Consider the following 17,150-nt stretch of genomic DNA (forward strand, 5'->3'; position numbering starts at 1 on the left):
TGGCAAGCAAGTCTAGTCACAGTGAGGAATGACCAAACAAGGAACAGGGAAAAGAGAATTCAATCACGTAAACCTCTCCAAGGCATAGTCATTTGGTGAAATAATAAAAACCATGCAATTGATGATACATACCAATGATCAAATATCTAACAGGGGGGCCAGCTGTGTGGAGTAGTAAGAGTGTGGTAGGCTTTGGGGTAAGATGTGCTGACCTCAAGGAAACAAGGGCTAAGAAGGTAGTAGATCAGTTTGGGTGGAGCCATGTATTCCCCAAAATACAAATTTTAGAAACCATAAACTCTAAATGCCCTGTAAATAAGTTGCACATTGAGGTGGAAATTGCATAGCATAATTTCAAAGGTAAGAGGGCCAGCTCCCAGTTAACTGACCAGAATTTAACCTCTGAAGAACTTCAATAACTTACATGTGTACATTTGTATATGTATGTGCATGTGTGTATAAACGTTCCCCCCCCCACTATTTTGTTTGCAGCCTAGTATCAAATGCTCTTGATAACATCAGCTTGAAAACATAGTTTTACAGCCCTTTTTGTTTTCTATTACTTATTAGAGAAAACATTCTACTACTTAAATCCATACAACTGACTCACAGCCCATTCTGAAAGCACCCATATACACCTCTTCATCTCTTTGATTTTTATTTTCTGGTCTATCAAATATACATACCATCAAATATACATACTAACTTTCTACTTAAATTTCAACAGTTATGATATTTTAGGCCATCACCTCACACATCTGAAGGTCTTACAACTGATGAGACTGGTGAGCCAATGTGTAAGTTCTCTCTCCAGTTGGCCAGTTCTCACAATGGGGAAAGGAATTCTCTTTCAGCTGGTTCATTCCATTGATATTCCTAATACTGGACCACAAGATTTGAACCAAACATCTACCAAATTGTGTCGATGGTGACCACTGATATGCACAGTGGAGAACGCTAGTGGAGGCACATAACTGTCTCAATCAACCCCCGCAGGAAACCCTGTAAAGTTGAGGTGAGAACTCAGAAAAAATAGAGGAGAGTATGTCAGGAGGAAGGAAGAACAGAAAAGCATCAAAACCCAGACAGACTATAATGTCCTATTCCAGCAGTTTTAAGTATTAGGATCATCTGATGATATCATTAAAAAACACACGAGCCCACGGTAACCCTCTATTCTGTTCGGTCTCCATCACAAAACAAGGTGGGGAGAGGGGAGAGATATGTATTCAGAAAAATCCCCCAAATGTTTGTAGTCAGTTCTCCTCCTCTCCCTCTTACCTCAGTTGGAGAAATACTGATGGGAATTTGAAAATATAAATCCAGGTCCTACCCACAAAGCTTTGACTGACTCAGTTTGAGGTGGGGGCTGGGGAATCTTGATTTTCTTAATAACTCTAATGTTGGTCCTGAAGGCCTGCCAGGGCTGAGGAACAAATACACCAATCTAGTGGAATATGTAAAATGTAATCCCTCAACTACTGTTCCGGAAATACCACTTTCCTTGACTAGAGGTTCACTAAAAGTGTACGGTTACATGCAACCTCTGGTAAGAGCCTAGAATTGGTTCTAGTTGTTATATTTTCTGAAATTGTGACAGAGTAAATGGTTGAATAGTCCTTCAACTATTTAAAAGCATATATCATATAAAACAGATAAACAACAAGGACCTACTGTATAGCACGGGTAACTATATTCAATATCCTGTAATAATTGTAATGAAAATGAATCTGAAAAAAGAATATATATATGTATAACTGAATCACTTTGCTGTACACCTGAAACTAACACTGTAAATCAACTGTATTTCAATTTTTAAAAAGGAAGTTAATACATAAAAAAATTTTTTAAATTAAAAAAAAATAGCATATATTGGGTTGGCCAAAAAGTTCGTTCGGTTTTTCCGTACGATGGCTCTGATAGCGCTTAGTTGTCTTTAACTTCATTCGAAACAATTTTGTTAGACTGCATGTGACAGCTGTCATATCAGCATGCACTGAATAAAAACATCAAAATTAGTGAATTTTTGTGTAGCCATTGAAGATGGAAGGAAAAAAGTAACATTTTCGGCATATTATGCTTTATTATTTCAAGAAAGGTAAAAACACAACTGAAACGCAAAAAAAAAAGATTTGTGCAGTGTATGGAGAAGGTGCCGTGACTGTTCGAAGGTGTCAAAAGTGGTTTCCGAAGTTTCGTGCTGGAGATTTTTTGCTGGACGATGCTCCACGGTAGGGCAGACCAGTTGAAGTTGACAGTGATCAAATCGAGACGTTAACTGAGAACAACCAACGTTATACCACGTGGGAGATAGCTGACATACGCAAAATATCCAAATCAAGCACTGAAAATCATTTGCACCAGCTCGGTTATGTGAACCGCTTTGATGTTTGGGTTCTACATAAGTTAAGCAAAAAAAAACTTCTTGACCATATTTCCACATGCGATTCTCTACTTAAACATAACGGAAACGTTCTGCTTTTGAAACAAATTGTGATGGGCGATGAAAAGTGGATACTGTACAACAATGTGGAATGGAAGAGATCGTGGGGCAAGCGAAATGAACCACCACCAACCACACCAAAGGCCAGTCTTCATCCAAAGAAGGTGATTTTGTGTATATGGTGGGATTGGAAGGGAGTCCTCTATTATGAGTTCCCTCCGGAAAACCAAACAATTAATTCCAACAAGTACGGCTCCAATTAGACCAAGTGAAAGCAGCACTCGACGAAAAGCATCCGGAATTAGTCAACAGAAAACGCATAATCTTCCATCAGGATAATGCAAGACCGCATATTTCTTTGATGACCAGGCAAAAACTGTTACAGCTTGGCTGGGAAGTTCTGATTCATCTGCCATATTCACCAGACATTGCACCTTCAGATTTCCATTTATTTTGGTCTTTACAAAATTCTCTTAATGGAAAAAATTTCAATTCCCTGGCAGACTGTAAAAGGCACCTGGAACAGTTCTTTGCTCAAAAAGATAAAAAGTTTTGGGAAGACAGAATTATGGAGTTGCCTGAAAAATGGCAGAAGGTAGTACAACAAAAGGGTGAATATGTTGTTCAATAAAGTTCTTGGTGAAAATGAAAAATGTGTATTTTATTTTTACTTAAAACCTGAAGGAACATTTTGGCCAACCCAATATCATGCCCTGAGCAAGAATACACTTTTCTAGGTTAAACATAACCAGTTCCTTAGTTTGTTAAACTCTTCAGCTTCAAAGCTTACCTTCTCTAGGTAAGTTTTAGTTTGCCAATGACACTTTGAAAATAATATTCTAAGAATCGAATACAGTACTCAAGGTGTGGTCTAATCTACAAAAGAGGTCCAATTGAAGTTGGGTCTCCAGGATATAGAAGTATAACAAAGGAGGTCAAACCACGCATGACACTTCCCTGAAGAGAAGAACTTTCTGAAGAGGAAAATACCTTTGGTTTCTTCAAACCACCAAAGCAGAGTAGAGTCCAATTTGTGACCGGAAAAGCGAAGGAGCTGGGGCCAGGACAACTGTATCCTGACCCTGGTAGCTGGTAGAGACCAACTGTACCCTGACCCTGACCACCAGGTGTGTGCATGACAAGCCCACCCGAAGCCCATTCAGACATCTCCTCATTGTATTTGGTTCCTAAATACATGAAAGTCCTCCTCTTGAGACAAAACACAAAATATGACATGAGACCTTAGGTAGCCACCACTCCTGGGGGCCTGCGAGGGAGTGAAAAGGGCTCATCCACTAGTCAGTCCCCTCAGTTATGATGAGAAAACAAGGAGATGATAGTCGACTGCTGCTGCTCAGCTTCTATAATAGAGAATTGCTGAAGATTTTTTAAAAAGAAGATGATCAGATTGGCATTTTGGAAAAAAAGATTCTGGTGGTCTGGAAAAGGACGGACTAGAGCAGGAAAGCCAGAGTGTCAGGGACATCAAGTGAGAGGGTTATTTAGATAAAGCAAGACGATAGTAGCACAGACAAGACAGATTTTAGAGAGGAGGGAACGGTAGAATTTGGTAGGAGGTAGAATTGATAGAATTTGATTAACTAAGTGGGGGAACATGTAGGAAGTGTCTAGCATGACTTAAACTTCTGCTTTAGGAAACTGTACGGATGGAGGACTATGAAATTAGCCAAGACAAAGACAACTAGAGGGGCTTCTGAGGAAAGATAATGAGCTCAATGGGTTTTTTTGTTGTTGTTGGTTTTAATTTTTTATTGGAGTATAGTTGATTTACAATGTTGTGTTAGTTTCAGGTGTACGGCAAAGCGAATCAGTTATACATATACACATAATGAGCTTAATGTTTTAAATGATGACACTGATGTGTCTATAGGACATTTCAGGGGAGTATCTGGTTGGCTGGTAGAGATAGGGACCTGAAGAATAGCAAAGAATTGGAAGAATAAATAGATGTGAGAGTCATTGGTGGAAAAGTGAATGTGGAATTCAAGGGAAAAGATCAAAACATTCCTGGATACTGGGCAGAACAGTATCCCTCCAAGTGCAGTCCACAGACTATCTGCACCACAATCACCTTTATCCTGGATCAGAAGCCCAGGATGGTACTAGAATTTTTGACATTTAAGAATGATTCTGGCAAAAATTGGAGAACAGGGACAAAGATGAAACCATGGGGGAACCTAAAGGCATTGGAGAGAGACAATAAATGAAAATATGAAAGTGGAGAGGTAATAAAAGAGTTGTAATAAAAAAGCCAAGAGAGCAAAGTAAATGTCATGATTGCATCTTTTAGAGGATGCAGATTACCTGCTATAATGCCGTCCATCTGCTCCAACGCCGCAGCCAACATGTCACTTGCATCACTCATCATTTTGCTATTTGTCAAGGGCAAATTCCAACCTAGATCTGAAAAAATAATGATGTTATCATTACATCCTTAAATGACACATGCTTCCTGGCAGGTTTAATAATTCAACATCAAATTATAACTCCACCTAGCAGTCAAATACAGAGAATTTGTGACGTATTAGAGCTGAATTAAATGAATCATTTAACAAACTATGACCAATCATCTGCCTACTGTACTGCAGGACCACATGCTATAACTGATCAGTTAATAAAATAAGTACAATGCAGTTCTTGCACCCACGGTGTTTAAACTCCAGTAGGATGGTTTCCATGCTGTACTCTGTAGAGCTCTAGGTCTCTGTGAGGGCATCAGAGGTGGCTATGGAACTTTGCTCAGGGCCATGAGGGATGCTGCGTAGATAAGACTTGTTCTTTCTGCACCAGCCCCACCTAATCTCTGCTCTCTCAATTTTGCCTTTAATTTTTTTTTTTTCCCCCGCAATAGGGAATTACCGTAAGATTTGTCTAAGAAAATGGTTCAGGAACATATATAATAAGCACATACACATCTACTGGTATTTTGCAACATAACAATCGCTATCATGTATTGAGTGAGTGCCTACAGTGGTTCTGACACATTAATATAAATTATCCATAATCCTTAATCATGAGAGGAACCCTATAAAATGCATAAATTCTTCTTCATTTTATAAACGAGATCAAAGATGTTTGTTGATCCTTGCCTGTAAATACAGTAAGTAAGTATAACAAAAACCAGTTTACAAAGACCAGTTTTTAAACTAGGTCTGTCTGATTTCCACCATAATATTAAATTTTTGTTTCTCTGATCCTATCTCACAGATAGGTTTAGGCTGAAATTGTATCACAATCTACTCACTCTTTTACTAGTTAAAAAATAAATTGAAATTATCCTTGCAAAAAATTTGGTCCTTAACAGGAAAAAGGCAAATTATGTGATTTTCAATATTAATTAATACATTTCAGGTACCAGCTAAGCACACATATAAATTCTCCCAACAGGCCTAAGTAAGGCTCTTGCTACTCTGCAGATACTGTGGTGTAGCAAACACCTGGGAAATAAAGGATATGTTGCTTAAAAGAAACCTTTGCCCTCTGTTTCCAAGTAACCAGGTCTTACCACTTTATTTTTACGAACATATTTACAGTTCTGATAAACAGCTGCTTAGATCAGTTCTCTATTGTGCATTCACTCTAATAAAATGCCATTTAATCATTGTGAAATCTTACTTTGATTTTATAGTATTCATAGATTTCATCTAAGAATTTCCCAGAACTTTACTCCCTTCAGAAGGTATAAAATATCACTACCATTTTATGTAGAAATACTACAGCACAAAAATACCCAAGGCACGCGTTTACAGTCACCCAGAAATCAGGGGGTTAATAAGCTAGGTTATGAACCTAGGAGTTCTCAAAAATCTACTTGCACATTTAGCTAGTGCACAGTCCAGAGAGATGGGGCACAAATTTAATGATCACGCTTCAGGCTGGAAACCTCAAAACATGAAAATGGAGAACACAAAGGATTAAGCCAAAGAGTGTATGGTCCTTGAATTTTATATCATTAAGTGGCTTACATTCCCTTTCATTTTAAAAGATGAACTTCAAAGAGCTCTAAATAGTATCTAGATAGATACTATCTATATACATATATAAAAGAAAGACAGACAGACACATGCCAGGCTCAGCTATAAACATGGGGAATGCTGATAAAATAAAAGAATGCTCACGTTAGAAAAGCTCTCATCACCTCACTAACTTAGAAAAACAAATATTCATCTTTGTTGGTAACTATAATTTGTGTAGAGCATGAACACTTTTCCAAGAAAGACAGGTAGTTATCTATTTCTTCTCTATTCTGTTAAATGTACCTTTCAAATTCTATGACGTGGAGGTATGAGAACTTAGGCCATGCTTTTCAAAATGGTGGTGAAGAACTAATTTTTTTAAAAATGTCCAGTTTGTTAGAGACCAAGTCTTTGTTTAATATAATAAAATATGACAATATTAAAGTGTTATAAAATTTATAAATGCTTACTCTCAATCTCTAAGCTTATCACATAGCAGCCTACGTGTAACAGTAAGGACAAGACAGACAGTAAACACAATTAATAAATATGTATATAATATGGCAAAGGTGGTAGGTGCTAAAGGAGAAAAATTGAGCAGTTATCCTCAGGAGATCAGAGGGTCAGGAATTTGGAGAGGTTTGCAAATTAAACAGGGTGGTCAGGAAGAATGACAGATTCAAAGGTCAAAGACTTCTTTAATAAATTAAAATTAGTTAAATATAGGTGGTAGTTCAGTGGTATTCCAAGTGTAGAATTCTTACAAATTGATTAAAAAAATGGGAGAGGTGAAGTCACGAACAGACATATAACAGAAGAGGAAACACTTTCAACCAATAAAAATCTGAAGAGATGCTTAATGTTATTAATAGTCAAGAAATTTAAGATAACAATGTGATACCATTTTACACCCAGTCAGCTGGCAAAAAAATTGGAGAGTACCAAGTACTGTAAAAGGATGTGAATGCACAGAATCTCTTACAGAATGGTAATGGGAATGTAAAATGGGCTAAAATTAAACATTTACATTCATTTTCAATCTAGCAATATTTACCCCAAGGTATATAACCATGAGCAATACACAAATGTTCATAGTAGGACTTGTCACAAGGACAAAAACGTGAAAACAACCCAAATGTCCATCAATGTGAGAGGAGATGAATAAACTGGTATATTTACACAATGTAATTGCATACAGTTTTCAAAATAAACTAAAACAATGCATGTGTAGTTTGGACAAATCTATGCAATATAAAAGCAAATAAAAAAGTAAGTCTCTGGTAAATTCAGCAAGACTTTTTACAAAGTTAAAAACAATTAAATACAAATATATAAATACACACACATATATTAGAAATACATATAGATTCAATATTACTATACAAAAAGAAAAGAGGGAACGATAATACACAATTCAGGATGATGGCTGCCTTAAGCCAGGGACGTAGAGGGACAGAATGGGAAAAAGGGTTATAAAGTTAAATGAAGGTTACTGTCAAGTTTTTGAATTAGGGATGGACTCAAAAGTTATTATTACACTATTAAAAATGGCAAAATGGGAATTCCAGTTCTAATAATAGTGGAATAGATTGTATTGTACTTACTGTCCCACAAATAGTAATACAAAACACTGGATGACATATAAAACAATTTTAAAGAAATTGGAGAGTGAGCAAAAGCAGGTAGAAACTATGGGGAATTCAGCTCTTGAGTAAAGGGAACCATAATGAGTGAGATTCACATTTATACATCTTTTCACTTGTGGGCACTCCCCCGTCCACACGATGCAGAGTGGTTAGGGCCTATGAAAAAAATCACAGTCTTAATGGCTCAGTGGATAAAAGGGGGTAAAGTTCTTACATTATGCACAAAGATGTTTAACACTAATTCATAGCAGGCTGTGATAAGAATATATAATATAATCCATTAAAACTATAAAATAAAAAGACAAAGTAAAAAGCCAATTGAGTTGATGAAATAGACTACTAATAAAATCCTCAGTTAATCCAAAAGAAGGCAGTAAAGGTGGAACAATGAACAGACGGGAGAAAAAGAAATCAAATGGCAAATGGTAGACAAACTCAATCATATAATTTATCATTACATTAAATATAAATTGAATAAACATTAATAAAAGCCAGAGATTGTCAGACTACTTAAATCCAAAGACACAGTAAGCCAGGGAAAGGAGGAGTGGCTATATTAATATAAGAAAAATGACTTCTAATCAAGAAGTATTACTAGAAAGAAAGAGGGGTATTCTATAATGATAAGAGTCAATTCATCAGGAAGTCCTAACAATCACAAATGTTTTTGCAACAATAACAGAGCTTCAAATGACATGAGGCGGAGATTAACCAAGATGGCGGAGTAGAAGGACGTGCTCTCACTCCCTCTTGCGAGAGCACCAGAATCACAACTGGCTGCTGGACAATCATTGACAGGAAGACCCTGGACTTCACCAAGGAGGATACCCCACGTCCAAGGACAGAGGAGAAGCCACAGTGAGACGGTAGGAGGGGCGCAATCAGAGTAAAATCAAATCTCATAACTGTTGGGTGGGTGACTCACAGACTGGCGAACACTTATACCACAGAAGTCCACCCACTGGAGTGAAGGTTCTGAGCCCCATGTCAGGCTTCCCAACCTGGGGGTCCAGCAACGGGAGAAGGAATTCCTAGAGAATCAGACTTTGAAGTCTAGTGGGAATTGATTGCAGGACTGTGACAGGACTGGGGGAAACAGAGACCCCACTCTTGGAGGGCACACACAAAGTAATGTGTGCATCGGGACCCAGGGGAAGGAGTAGTGACCCTGGGGGAGACTGAACCAGACGTACCTGCTGGTGTTGGGGGGTCTCCTGCAGAGGCAAGTGGTGGCTCTGTTTCACCGTGGGGATAAGGACACTGGCAGCAGAGGTCCTGGGAAGTTCTCCTTGGCGTGAGCCCTCCCAGAGTCTGCCATTAACCCCACCAAAGAGCACGGGTAGGCTCCAGTGTTGGGTTGCCTCAGGCAAAACAACCAACAGGGAGGGAACCCAGCCCCACCCATCAACAGTCAAGTGGATTAAGGTTTTACTGAGCTCTGACCACCACAGCAACAGGGAGGGAACCCAGCCCCACCCATCAACAGTCAAGTGGATTAAGGTTTTACTGAGCTCTGACTGCCACAGCAACAGTCAGCTCTACCCACCAGCAGAGCCTCCCATCAAGCCTCTTAGATAGCCTCAACCACCAGAGGGCAGACAACAGAAGCAAGAAAAACTACAATCCTGCAGCCTGTGGACCAAAATCCACAGTTACAGAAAGACACAGAAGATGAAAAGGCAGAGGGCTATGTACCAGATGAAGGAACAAGAAAAAACCCCAGAAAAACAACTAAATGAAGTGGAGATAGGCAACCTTCCAGGAAAAGAATTCAGAATAATGATAGTGAAGATGATCCAGGACCTCGGAATAAGAATGGAGGCAAAGATTGAGAAGATGCAAGAAATGATTAACAAAGACCTAGAAGAATTAAAGAACAAACAAACAGAGATGACCAATACAATAACTGAAATGAAAACTACACTAGAAGGAATCAATAGCAGAATAACTGAGGCAGAAGAACGGATAAGTGACCTGGAAGACAGAATGGTGGAATTCACTGCTGCGGAACAGACTAAAGAAAAAAGAATGAAAAGAAATGAAGACAGCCTAAGAGACCTCTGGGACAACATTAAACGCAACAACATTCGCATTATAGGGGTCCCAGAAGGAGAAGAGAGAGAGAAAGGACCCGAGAAAATATTTGAAGAGATTATAGGCGAAAACTTCCCTAACATGGGAAAGGAAATAGCCACCCAAGTCCAGGAAGCGCAGAGAGTCCCATACAGAATAAACCCAAGGAGAAACACGCCGAGACACATAGTAATCAAAGTGGCAAAAATTAAAGACAAAGAAAAATTACTGAAAGCAGCAAGGGAAAAACGACAAATAACATACAAGGGAACTCCCATAAGGTTAACAGCTGATTTCTCAGCAGAAACTCTCCAAGCCAGAAGGGAGTGGCATGATATACTTAAAGTGATGAAAGGGAAGAACCTACAACCAAGATTACTCTACCCAGCAAGGATCTCATTTAGATTTGATGGAGAAATCAAAAGCTTTACAGACAAGCAAAAGCTAAGAGAATTCAGCACCACCAAACCAGCTCTATAACAAATGCTAAAGGAACTTCTCTAAGTGGGAAACACAAGAGAAGAAAAGGACCTACAAAAACAAACCCAAAACAATTAAGAAAATGGTCATAGGAACATACATATCGATAATTACCTTAAACGTGAATGGATTAAATGCCCCAACCAAAAGACATAGACTGGCTGAATGGATACAAAAACAAGACCCATATATATGCTGTCTACAAGAGACCCACTTCAGACCTAGGGACACATACAGACTGAAAGTGAGGGGATGGAAAAAGATATTCCATGCAAATGGAAATCAAAAGAAAGCTGGAGTAGCTATACTCATATCAGATAAAATAGACTTTAAAATAAAGAATGTTACAAGAGACAAGGAAGGACACTACATAATGATCCAGGGATCAATCCAAGAAGAAGATATAACAATTATAAATATATATGCACCCAACATAGGAGCACCTCAATACATAAGGCAACTGCTAACAGCTATAAAAGAGGAAATCGACAGTAACACAATAATAGTGGGGGACTTTAACACCTCACTTACACCAATGGACAGATCATCCAAAATGAAAATAAATAAGGAAACAGAAGCTTTAAATGACACAATAGACCAGATAGATTTAATTGATATATATAGGACATTCCATCCAAAAACGGCAGATTACACGTTCTTCTCAAGTGCGCACGGAACATTCTCCAGGATAGATCACATCTTGGGTCACAAATCAAGCCTCAGTAAATTTAAGAAAATTGAAATCATATCAAGCATTTTTTCTGACCACAACGCTATGAGATTAGAAATGAATTACAGGGAAAAAAACGTAAAAAAGACAAACACATGGAGGCTAAACAATACGTTACTAAATAACCAAGAGATCACTGAAGAAATCAAACAGGAAATCAAAAAATACCTAGAGACAAATGACAATGAAAACACGATGACCCAAAACCTATGGGATGCAGCAAAAGCGGTTCTAAGAGGGAAGTTTATAGCTATACAAGCCTACCTAAAGAAACAAGAAAAATCTCAAGTGAACAATCTAACCTTACACCTAAAGAAACTAGAGAAAGAAGAACAAACAAAACCCAAAGTTAGCAGAAGGAAAGAAATCATAAAGATCAGAGCAGAAATAAATGAAATAGAAACAAAGAAAACAATAGCAAAGATCAATAAAACTAAAAGTTGGTTCTTTGAGAAGATAAACAAAATTGATAAGCCATTAGCCAGACTCATCAAGAAAAAGAGGGAGAGGACTCAAATCAATAAAATCAGAAATGAAAAAGGAGAAGTTACAACAGACACCGCAGAAATACAAAACATCCCAAGAGACTACTACAAGCAACTTTATGCCAATAAAATGGACAACCTGGAAGAAATGGACAAATCCTTAGAAAGGTATAACCTTCCAAGACTGAATCAGGAAGAAACAGAAAATATGAACAGACCAATCACAAGTAATGAAATTGAAACTGTGATTAAAAATCTTCCAACAAACAAAAGTCCAGGACCAGATGGCTTCACAGGTGAATTCTATCAAACATTTAGAGAAGAGCTAACACCCATCCTTCTCAAACTCTTCCAAAAAATTGCAGAGGAAGGAACACTCCCAAACTCATTCTATGAGGCCACCATCACCCTGATACCAAAACCAGACAAAGACACTACAAAAAAAGAAAATTACAGACCAATATCACTGATGAATATAGATGCAAAAATCCTCAACAAAATACTAGCAAACAGAATCCAACAACACATTAAAAGGATCATACACCACGATCAAGTGGGATTTATCCCAGGGATGCAAGGATTCTTCAATATATGCAAATCAATGTGATACACCATATTAACAAATTGAAGAATAAAAACCATATGATCATCTCAATAGATGCAGAAAAAGCTTTTGACAAAATTCAACACACATTTATGATAAAAACTCTCCAGAAAGTGGGCATAGAGGGAACCTACCTCAACATAATAAAGGCCATATATGACAAACCCACAGCAAACATCATTCTCAATGGTGAAAAACTGAAAGCATTTCCTCTAGGATCAGGAACGAGACAAGGATGTCCACTCTCACCACTATTATTCAACATAGTTCTGGAAGTCCTAGCCACGGCAATCAGAGAAGAAAAAGAAATAAAAGGAATATAAATTGGAAAAGAAGAAGTAAAACTGTCACTGTTTGCGGATGACATGATACTATACATAGAGAATCCTAAAACTGCCACCAGAAAACTGCTACAGCTAATTAATGAATATGGTAAAGTTGCAGGTTACAAAATTAATGCACAGAAATCTCTTGCATTCCTATACACTAACGATGAAAAATCTGAAAGAGAAATTATGGAAACACTCCCATTTACCATTGCAACCAAAAGAATAAAATACCTAGGAATAAACCTACCTAGGGAGACAAAAGACCTGTATGCAGAAAACTATAAGACACTGATGAAAGAAATTAAAGATGATACCAACAGATGGAGAGATATACCATGTTCTTGGATTGGAAGAATCAACATTGTGAAAATGAGTATACTACCCAAAGCAATCTACAGATTCAATGCAATCCCTATCAAATTACCAATGGCATTTTTTACGGAGCTAGAACAAATCATCTTAAAATTTGTATGGAGACACAAAAGACCCCGAATAGCCAAAGCAGTCTTGAGGCAAAAAAATGGAGCTGGAGGAATCAGACTCCCTGACTTCAGACTATACTACAAAGCTACAGTAATCAAGACAATATGGTACTGGCACAAAAACAGAAACATAGATCAATGGAACAAGATAGAAAGCCCAGAGATTAACCCACGCACCTATGGTCAACTAATCTATGACAAAGGAGGCAAAGATATACAATGGAGAAAAGACAGTCTCTTCAATAAGTGGTGCTGGGAAAACTGGACAGCTACATGTAAAAGAATGAAATTAGAATACTCCCTAACACCATACACAAAAATAAACTCAAAATGGATTAGAGACCTAAATATAAGACTGGACACTATAAAACTCTTAGAGGAAAACATAGGAAGAACACTCTGTGACATAAATCACAGCAAGATCTTTTTTGATCCACCTCCTAGAGTAATGGAAATAAAAACAAAAATAAACAAGTGGGACCTAATGAAACTTCAAAGCTTTTGCACAGCAAAGGAAACCATAAACAAGACGAAAAGACAACCCTCAGAATGGGAGAAAATATTTGCAAACGAATCAACGGACAAAGGATTAATCTCCAAAATATATAAACAGCTCATTCAGCTCAATATCAAAGAAACAAACACCCCAATCCAAAAATGGGCAGAAGACCTAAATAGACATTTCTCCAAAGAAGACATACAGACGGCCACGAAGCACATGAAAAGATGCTCAACATCACTAATTATTAGAGAAATGCAAATCAAAACTACAATGAGGTATCACCTCACTCCTGTTAGAATGGGCATCATCAGAAAATCTACAAACAACAAATGCTGGAGAGGGTGTGGAGAAAAGGGAACCCTCTTGCACTGTTGGTGGGAATGTAAATTGATACAGCCACTATGGAGAACAATATGGAGGTTCCTTAAAAAACTAAAAATAGAATTACCATATGACCCAGCAATCCCACTACTGGGCATATACCCAGAGAAAACCGTAATTCAAAAAGACACATGCACCCGAATGTTCATTGCAGCACTATTTACAATAGCCAGGTCATGGAAGCAACCTAAATGCCCATCAACAGACGAATGGATAAAGAAGTTGTGGTACATATATACAATGGAATATTACTCAGCCATAAAAAGGAACGAAATTGAGTCATTTGTTGAGACGTGGATGGATCTAGAGACTGTCATACAGAGTGAAGTAAGTCAGAAAGAGAAAAACAAATATCGTATATTAATGCATGTATGTGGAACCTAGAAAAATGGTACAGATGAGCCAGTTTGCAGGGCAGAAGTTGAGACACAGATGTAGAGAATGGACATATGGACACCAAGGGGGGAAAACTGCGGTGAGGTGGGGATGGTGGTGTGCTGAATTGGGCGATTGGGACTGACATGTATACACTGATGTGTATAAAACTGATGCCTAATAAGAACCTGCAGTATAAAAAAACAAACAAAACAACCAATACTAAACTTTCATTGGGTTATTTGTATGGAAATATGTTAATAGAAATGTTTCAGACATTACATGAAATTTCTAAAAATCTTATATTTGTATTTGTATGGAAATATGTATGGAAATATGTTAATATAAATGTTTCAGACATTACATGAAATTTCTAAAATCTTATATTTGTATTTGTATGGAAATATGTATGGAAATATGTTAATATAAATGTTTCAGACATTACAGGAAGCTTCTAAAAATCTTATATGTTCTGGTATAATGTTATAAGTAATAATCCTAGTTATTACTTTAAAATGTATATCTCAGAAATAACTAATTTTCTTGTCAACTGCATTATTATGAACTTTCATCAAATCTTTAACCATGGTCATTTTTAAGTCTTTTGTCATTTACAGACAGTTCTGGATGTACTCTGATGATTTTGCAAATATGTTCCTATAAAAGGGTTTCATCTTCAAGAAATTCATGGAAAAGACTCTGACAAGTACAGGTTTCTGGTAACTGACTGTACTGCTGAACTGAATGAATAAGCATTTTCAGAACTCTAATGAAAAACTGATGAACTCATAAAAGTGCTAACAAAAGATCAAGATGAAAAAAAAATTAATTACATGGGACTGAGTGAACTGATGAGGATGAGTATAATTTTTGTGACTTTCTGTCTGAATTAAAAAAAAAAAATCCCACAAGGACTCAGAGGCAAAGAATATACAAATCAATTTTCACTGCAAAGTAAAGGAGCTGTTACAGTGGAGGATTACTGGACTGAATGTCAATATTATGACATAGCATGAGTGTGTTTCATGTTTGGTAATTGCAATCATTGTTGCTTTTGTTGTGGTCATCCATGTACAATGCTTGGTGTCAGTCTATTTATCTCTTGTAAAAATAAAATACAGTGTGTGTGTGTGGACAAAAAAAAAAAAAAAAAGAAATAAGAATTCTCTACAAATGAGGGCTTTGAAAAGACAGAGAGGGAAACAAGAATCATTGTCACTCTAGAAGAAAGCTGCAGGTTCAGACAGTGGTGATCTACTGGGCAGTGGAGGTCTAACTCTACCACTCATAGTGCTTCATGTCTCAAGGAATTTCCAGCCATTTCCTTCCACAGAGGCTCCAGTATGACAGCATATGCTGAGTAGGATGGCCACTAACAAGGAAATGTGGGCCCAGGACTAGAATCAATCCCAGCTGCCTTCTGATGCATCACAAGATAATTTTTAAAGCCCAAATATCTTCCTTGATTTGGCGTTATGGCAATTGAGCTCATTTTTCAGTAGCTGAAAATACATGACTATATATTTACCCTTAAACACTTAAAAGGGAAACAGAAAGCCCTATTTCTCAAGAAAACACACTTGGCTTGCGCAGACACTAGATCAAATTAATTGGGGGCCAGGAAGCAAATGAGCCCAGATTTGGGACAACAAATTCTGTCGATGGATTTGGCTCCATTAGACTTGGGTACAAAGCACACCAAAATAATGGGATTTGGTTCCATGGGAGAACAAAATTATGGAGCTAAAAAAAGTCCCTTCCTTTTACAACCAACTACTAAAGGATTCTGCAAGGGAAATGCACTCAAACAAATTAGTGTATAACTTTTACTTTTTCATTAAAATGATTTAATAGTTCCACAAATGTCATGGCATTAGCATTTTATGCAAAGCTATAAAACAGTAGCAAGTTAAAAAATCAACTGCCTTTAAAAGTCAGCACTTTTAGACTATGTTTATGAGACTACATGGTCACTTTGTGATACAAAATGGCAGCATTGCTAAGATAAATATTGCTTGCTGGCCAGTCTTATTTTAGGCAGGAGGCCATTAAGGGAACAAGGTTGCCGATTTCATCTTTCATTTGGATGGGCTTCAACAAAGCATTCACACTGGCTAACTCATCCTAAGATGTCTCTAAGGAGAACAACAGCTTTTTGGAGTATTTCCTTAAGAAATTATTTAATTACATATTTTTATTATGCTTAAACTGCTTCTTTGAAGTCAATGTGAAAACATATTTACAGGCAGGTGGTAGACAGAGACATAATGGCAAAAACTTAACAAATGAATTTCAGAAAGAAAAAGGGCACATATGTAGAGGCTAACTGCTGACAATCTATCCCCAGTCCACTGCATCTCTAAATAAATATTAGATGTTTTCCATCCTCAATAGAGTATGGAAGGTGATGTTCATATTTTTCACTTGTTATTTCAAAAACTATTCCTTAAACAAGATTTTGATAAGAATTAGCAACACTAAGTGTTGTATCCTAAGTGGCAGGATAGTAATCCACAAAGTTCCATAGGTTTAAATTATTAATTGGACATTAGCCTGTTGCTAAGGTTTAATGGGAACAAGTACCTAGTGATGATAATCAGCATTTAGATTAAAAATAAAGTTTTGAATTGTCGTAAAAAAAAA

General features: G+C 37.3%; 1 protein-coding gene across 14 annotated transcripts in view; it reads right to left on the reverse strand.

Annotated features, from left to right (window-relative positions):
- PPFIBP1 (PPFIA binding protein 1) overlaps positions 1-17,150 on the reverse strand; it is a 194,802-nt gene that overhangs the window by 62,823 nt on the left and 114,829 nt on the right. For all 14 annotated transcript variants that reach the window (XM_057555998.1, XM_057555996.1, XM_057555997.1 and 11 more), the window contains one exon: positions 4,769-4,867. In XM_057555998.1, coding sequence (XP_057411981.1) covers positions 4,769-4,832 — 64 coding nt within the window. In that variant the 5' untranslated portion in view covers positions 4,833-4,867. The remainder of the gene's footprint in view (positions 1-4,768; positions 4,868-17,150) is intronic.

This window comes from Balaenoptera acutorostrata, chromosome 11 (assembly GCF_949987535.1).
Source record: "Balaenoptera acutorostrata chromosome 11, mBalAcu1.1, whole genome shotgun sequence".
Classification (NCBI taxonomy): Eukaryota; Metazoa; Chordata; class Mammalia; order Artiodactyla; family Balaenopteridae; genus Balaenoptera; species Balaenoptera acutorostrata.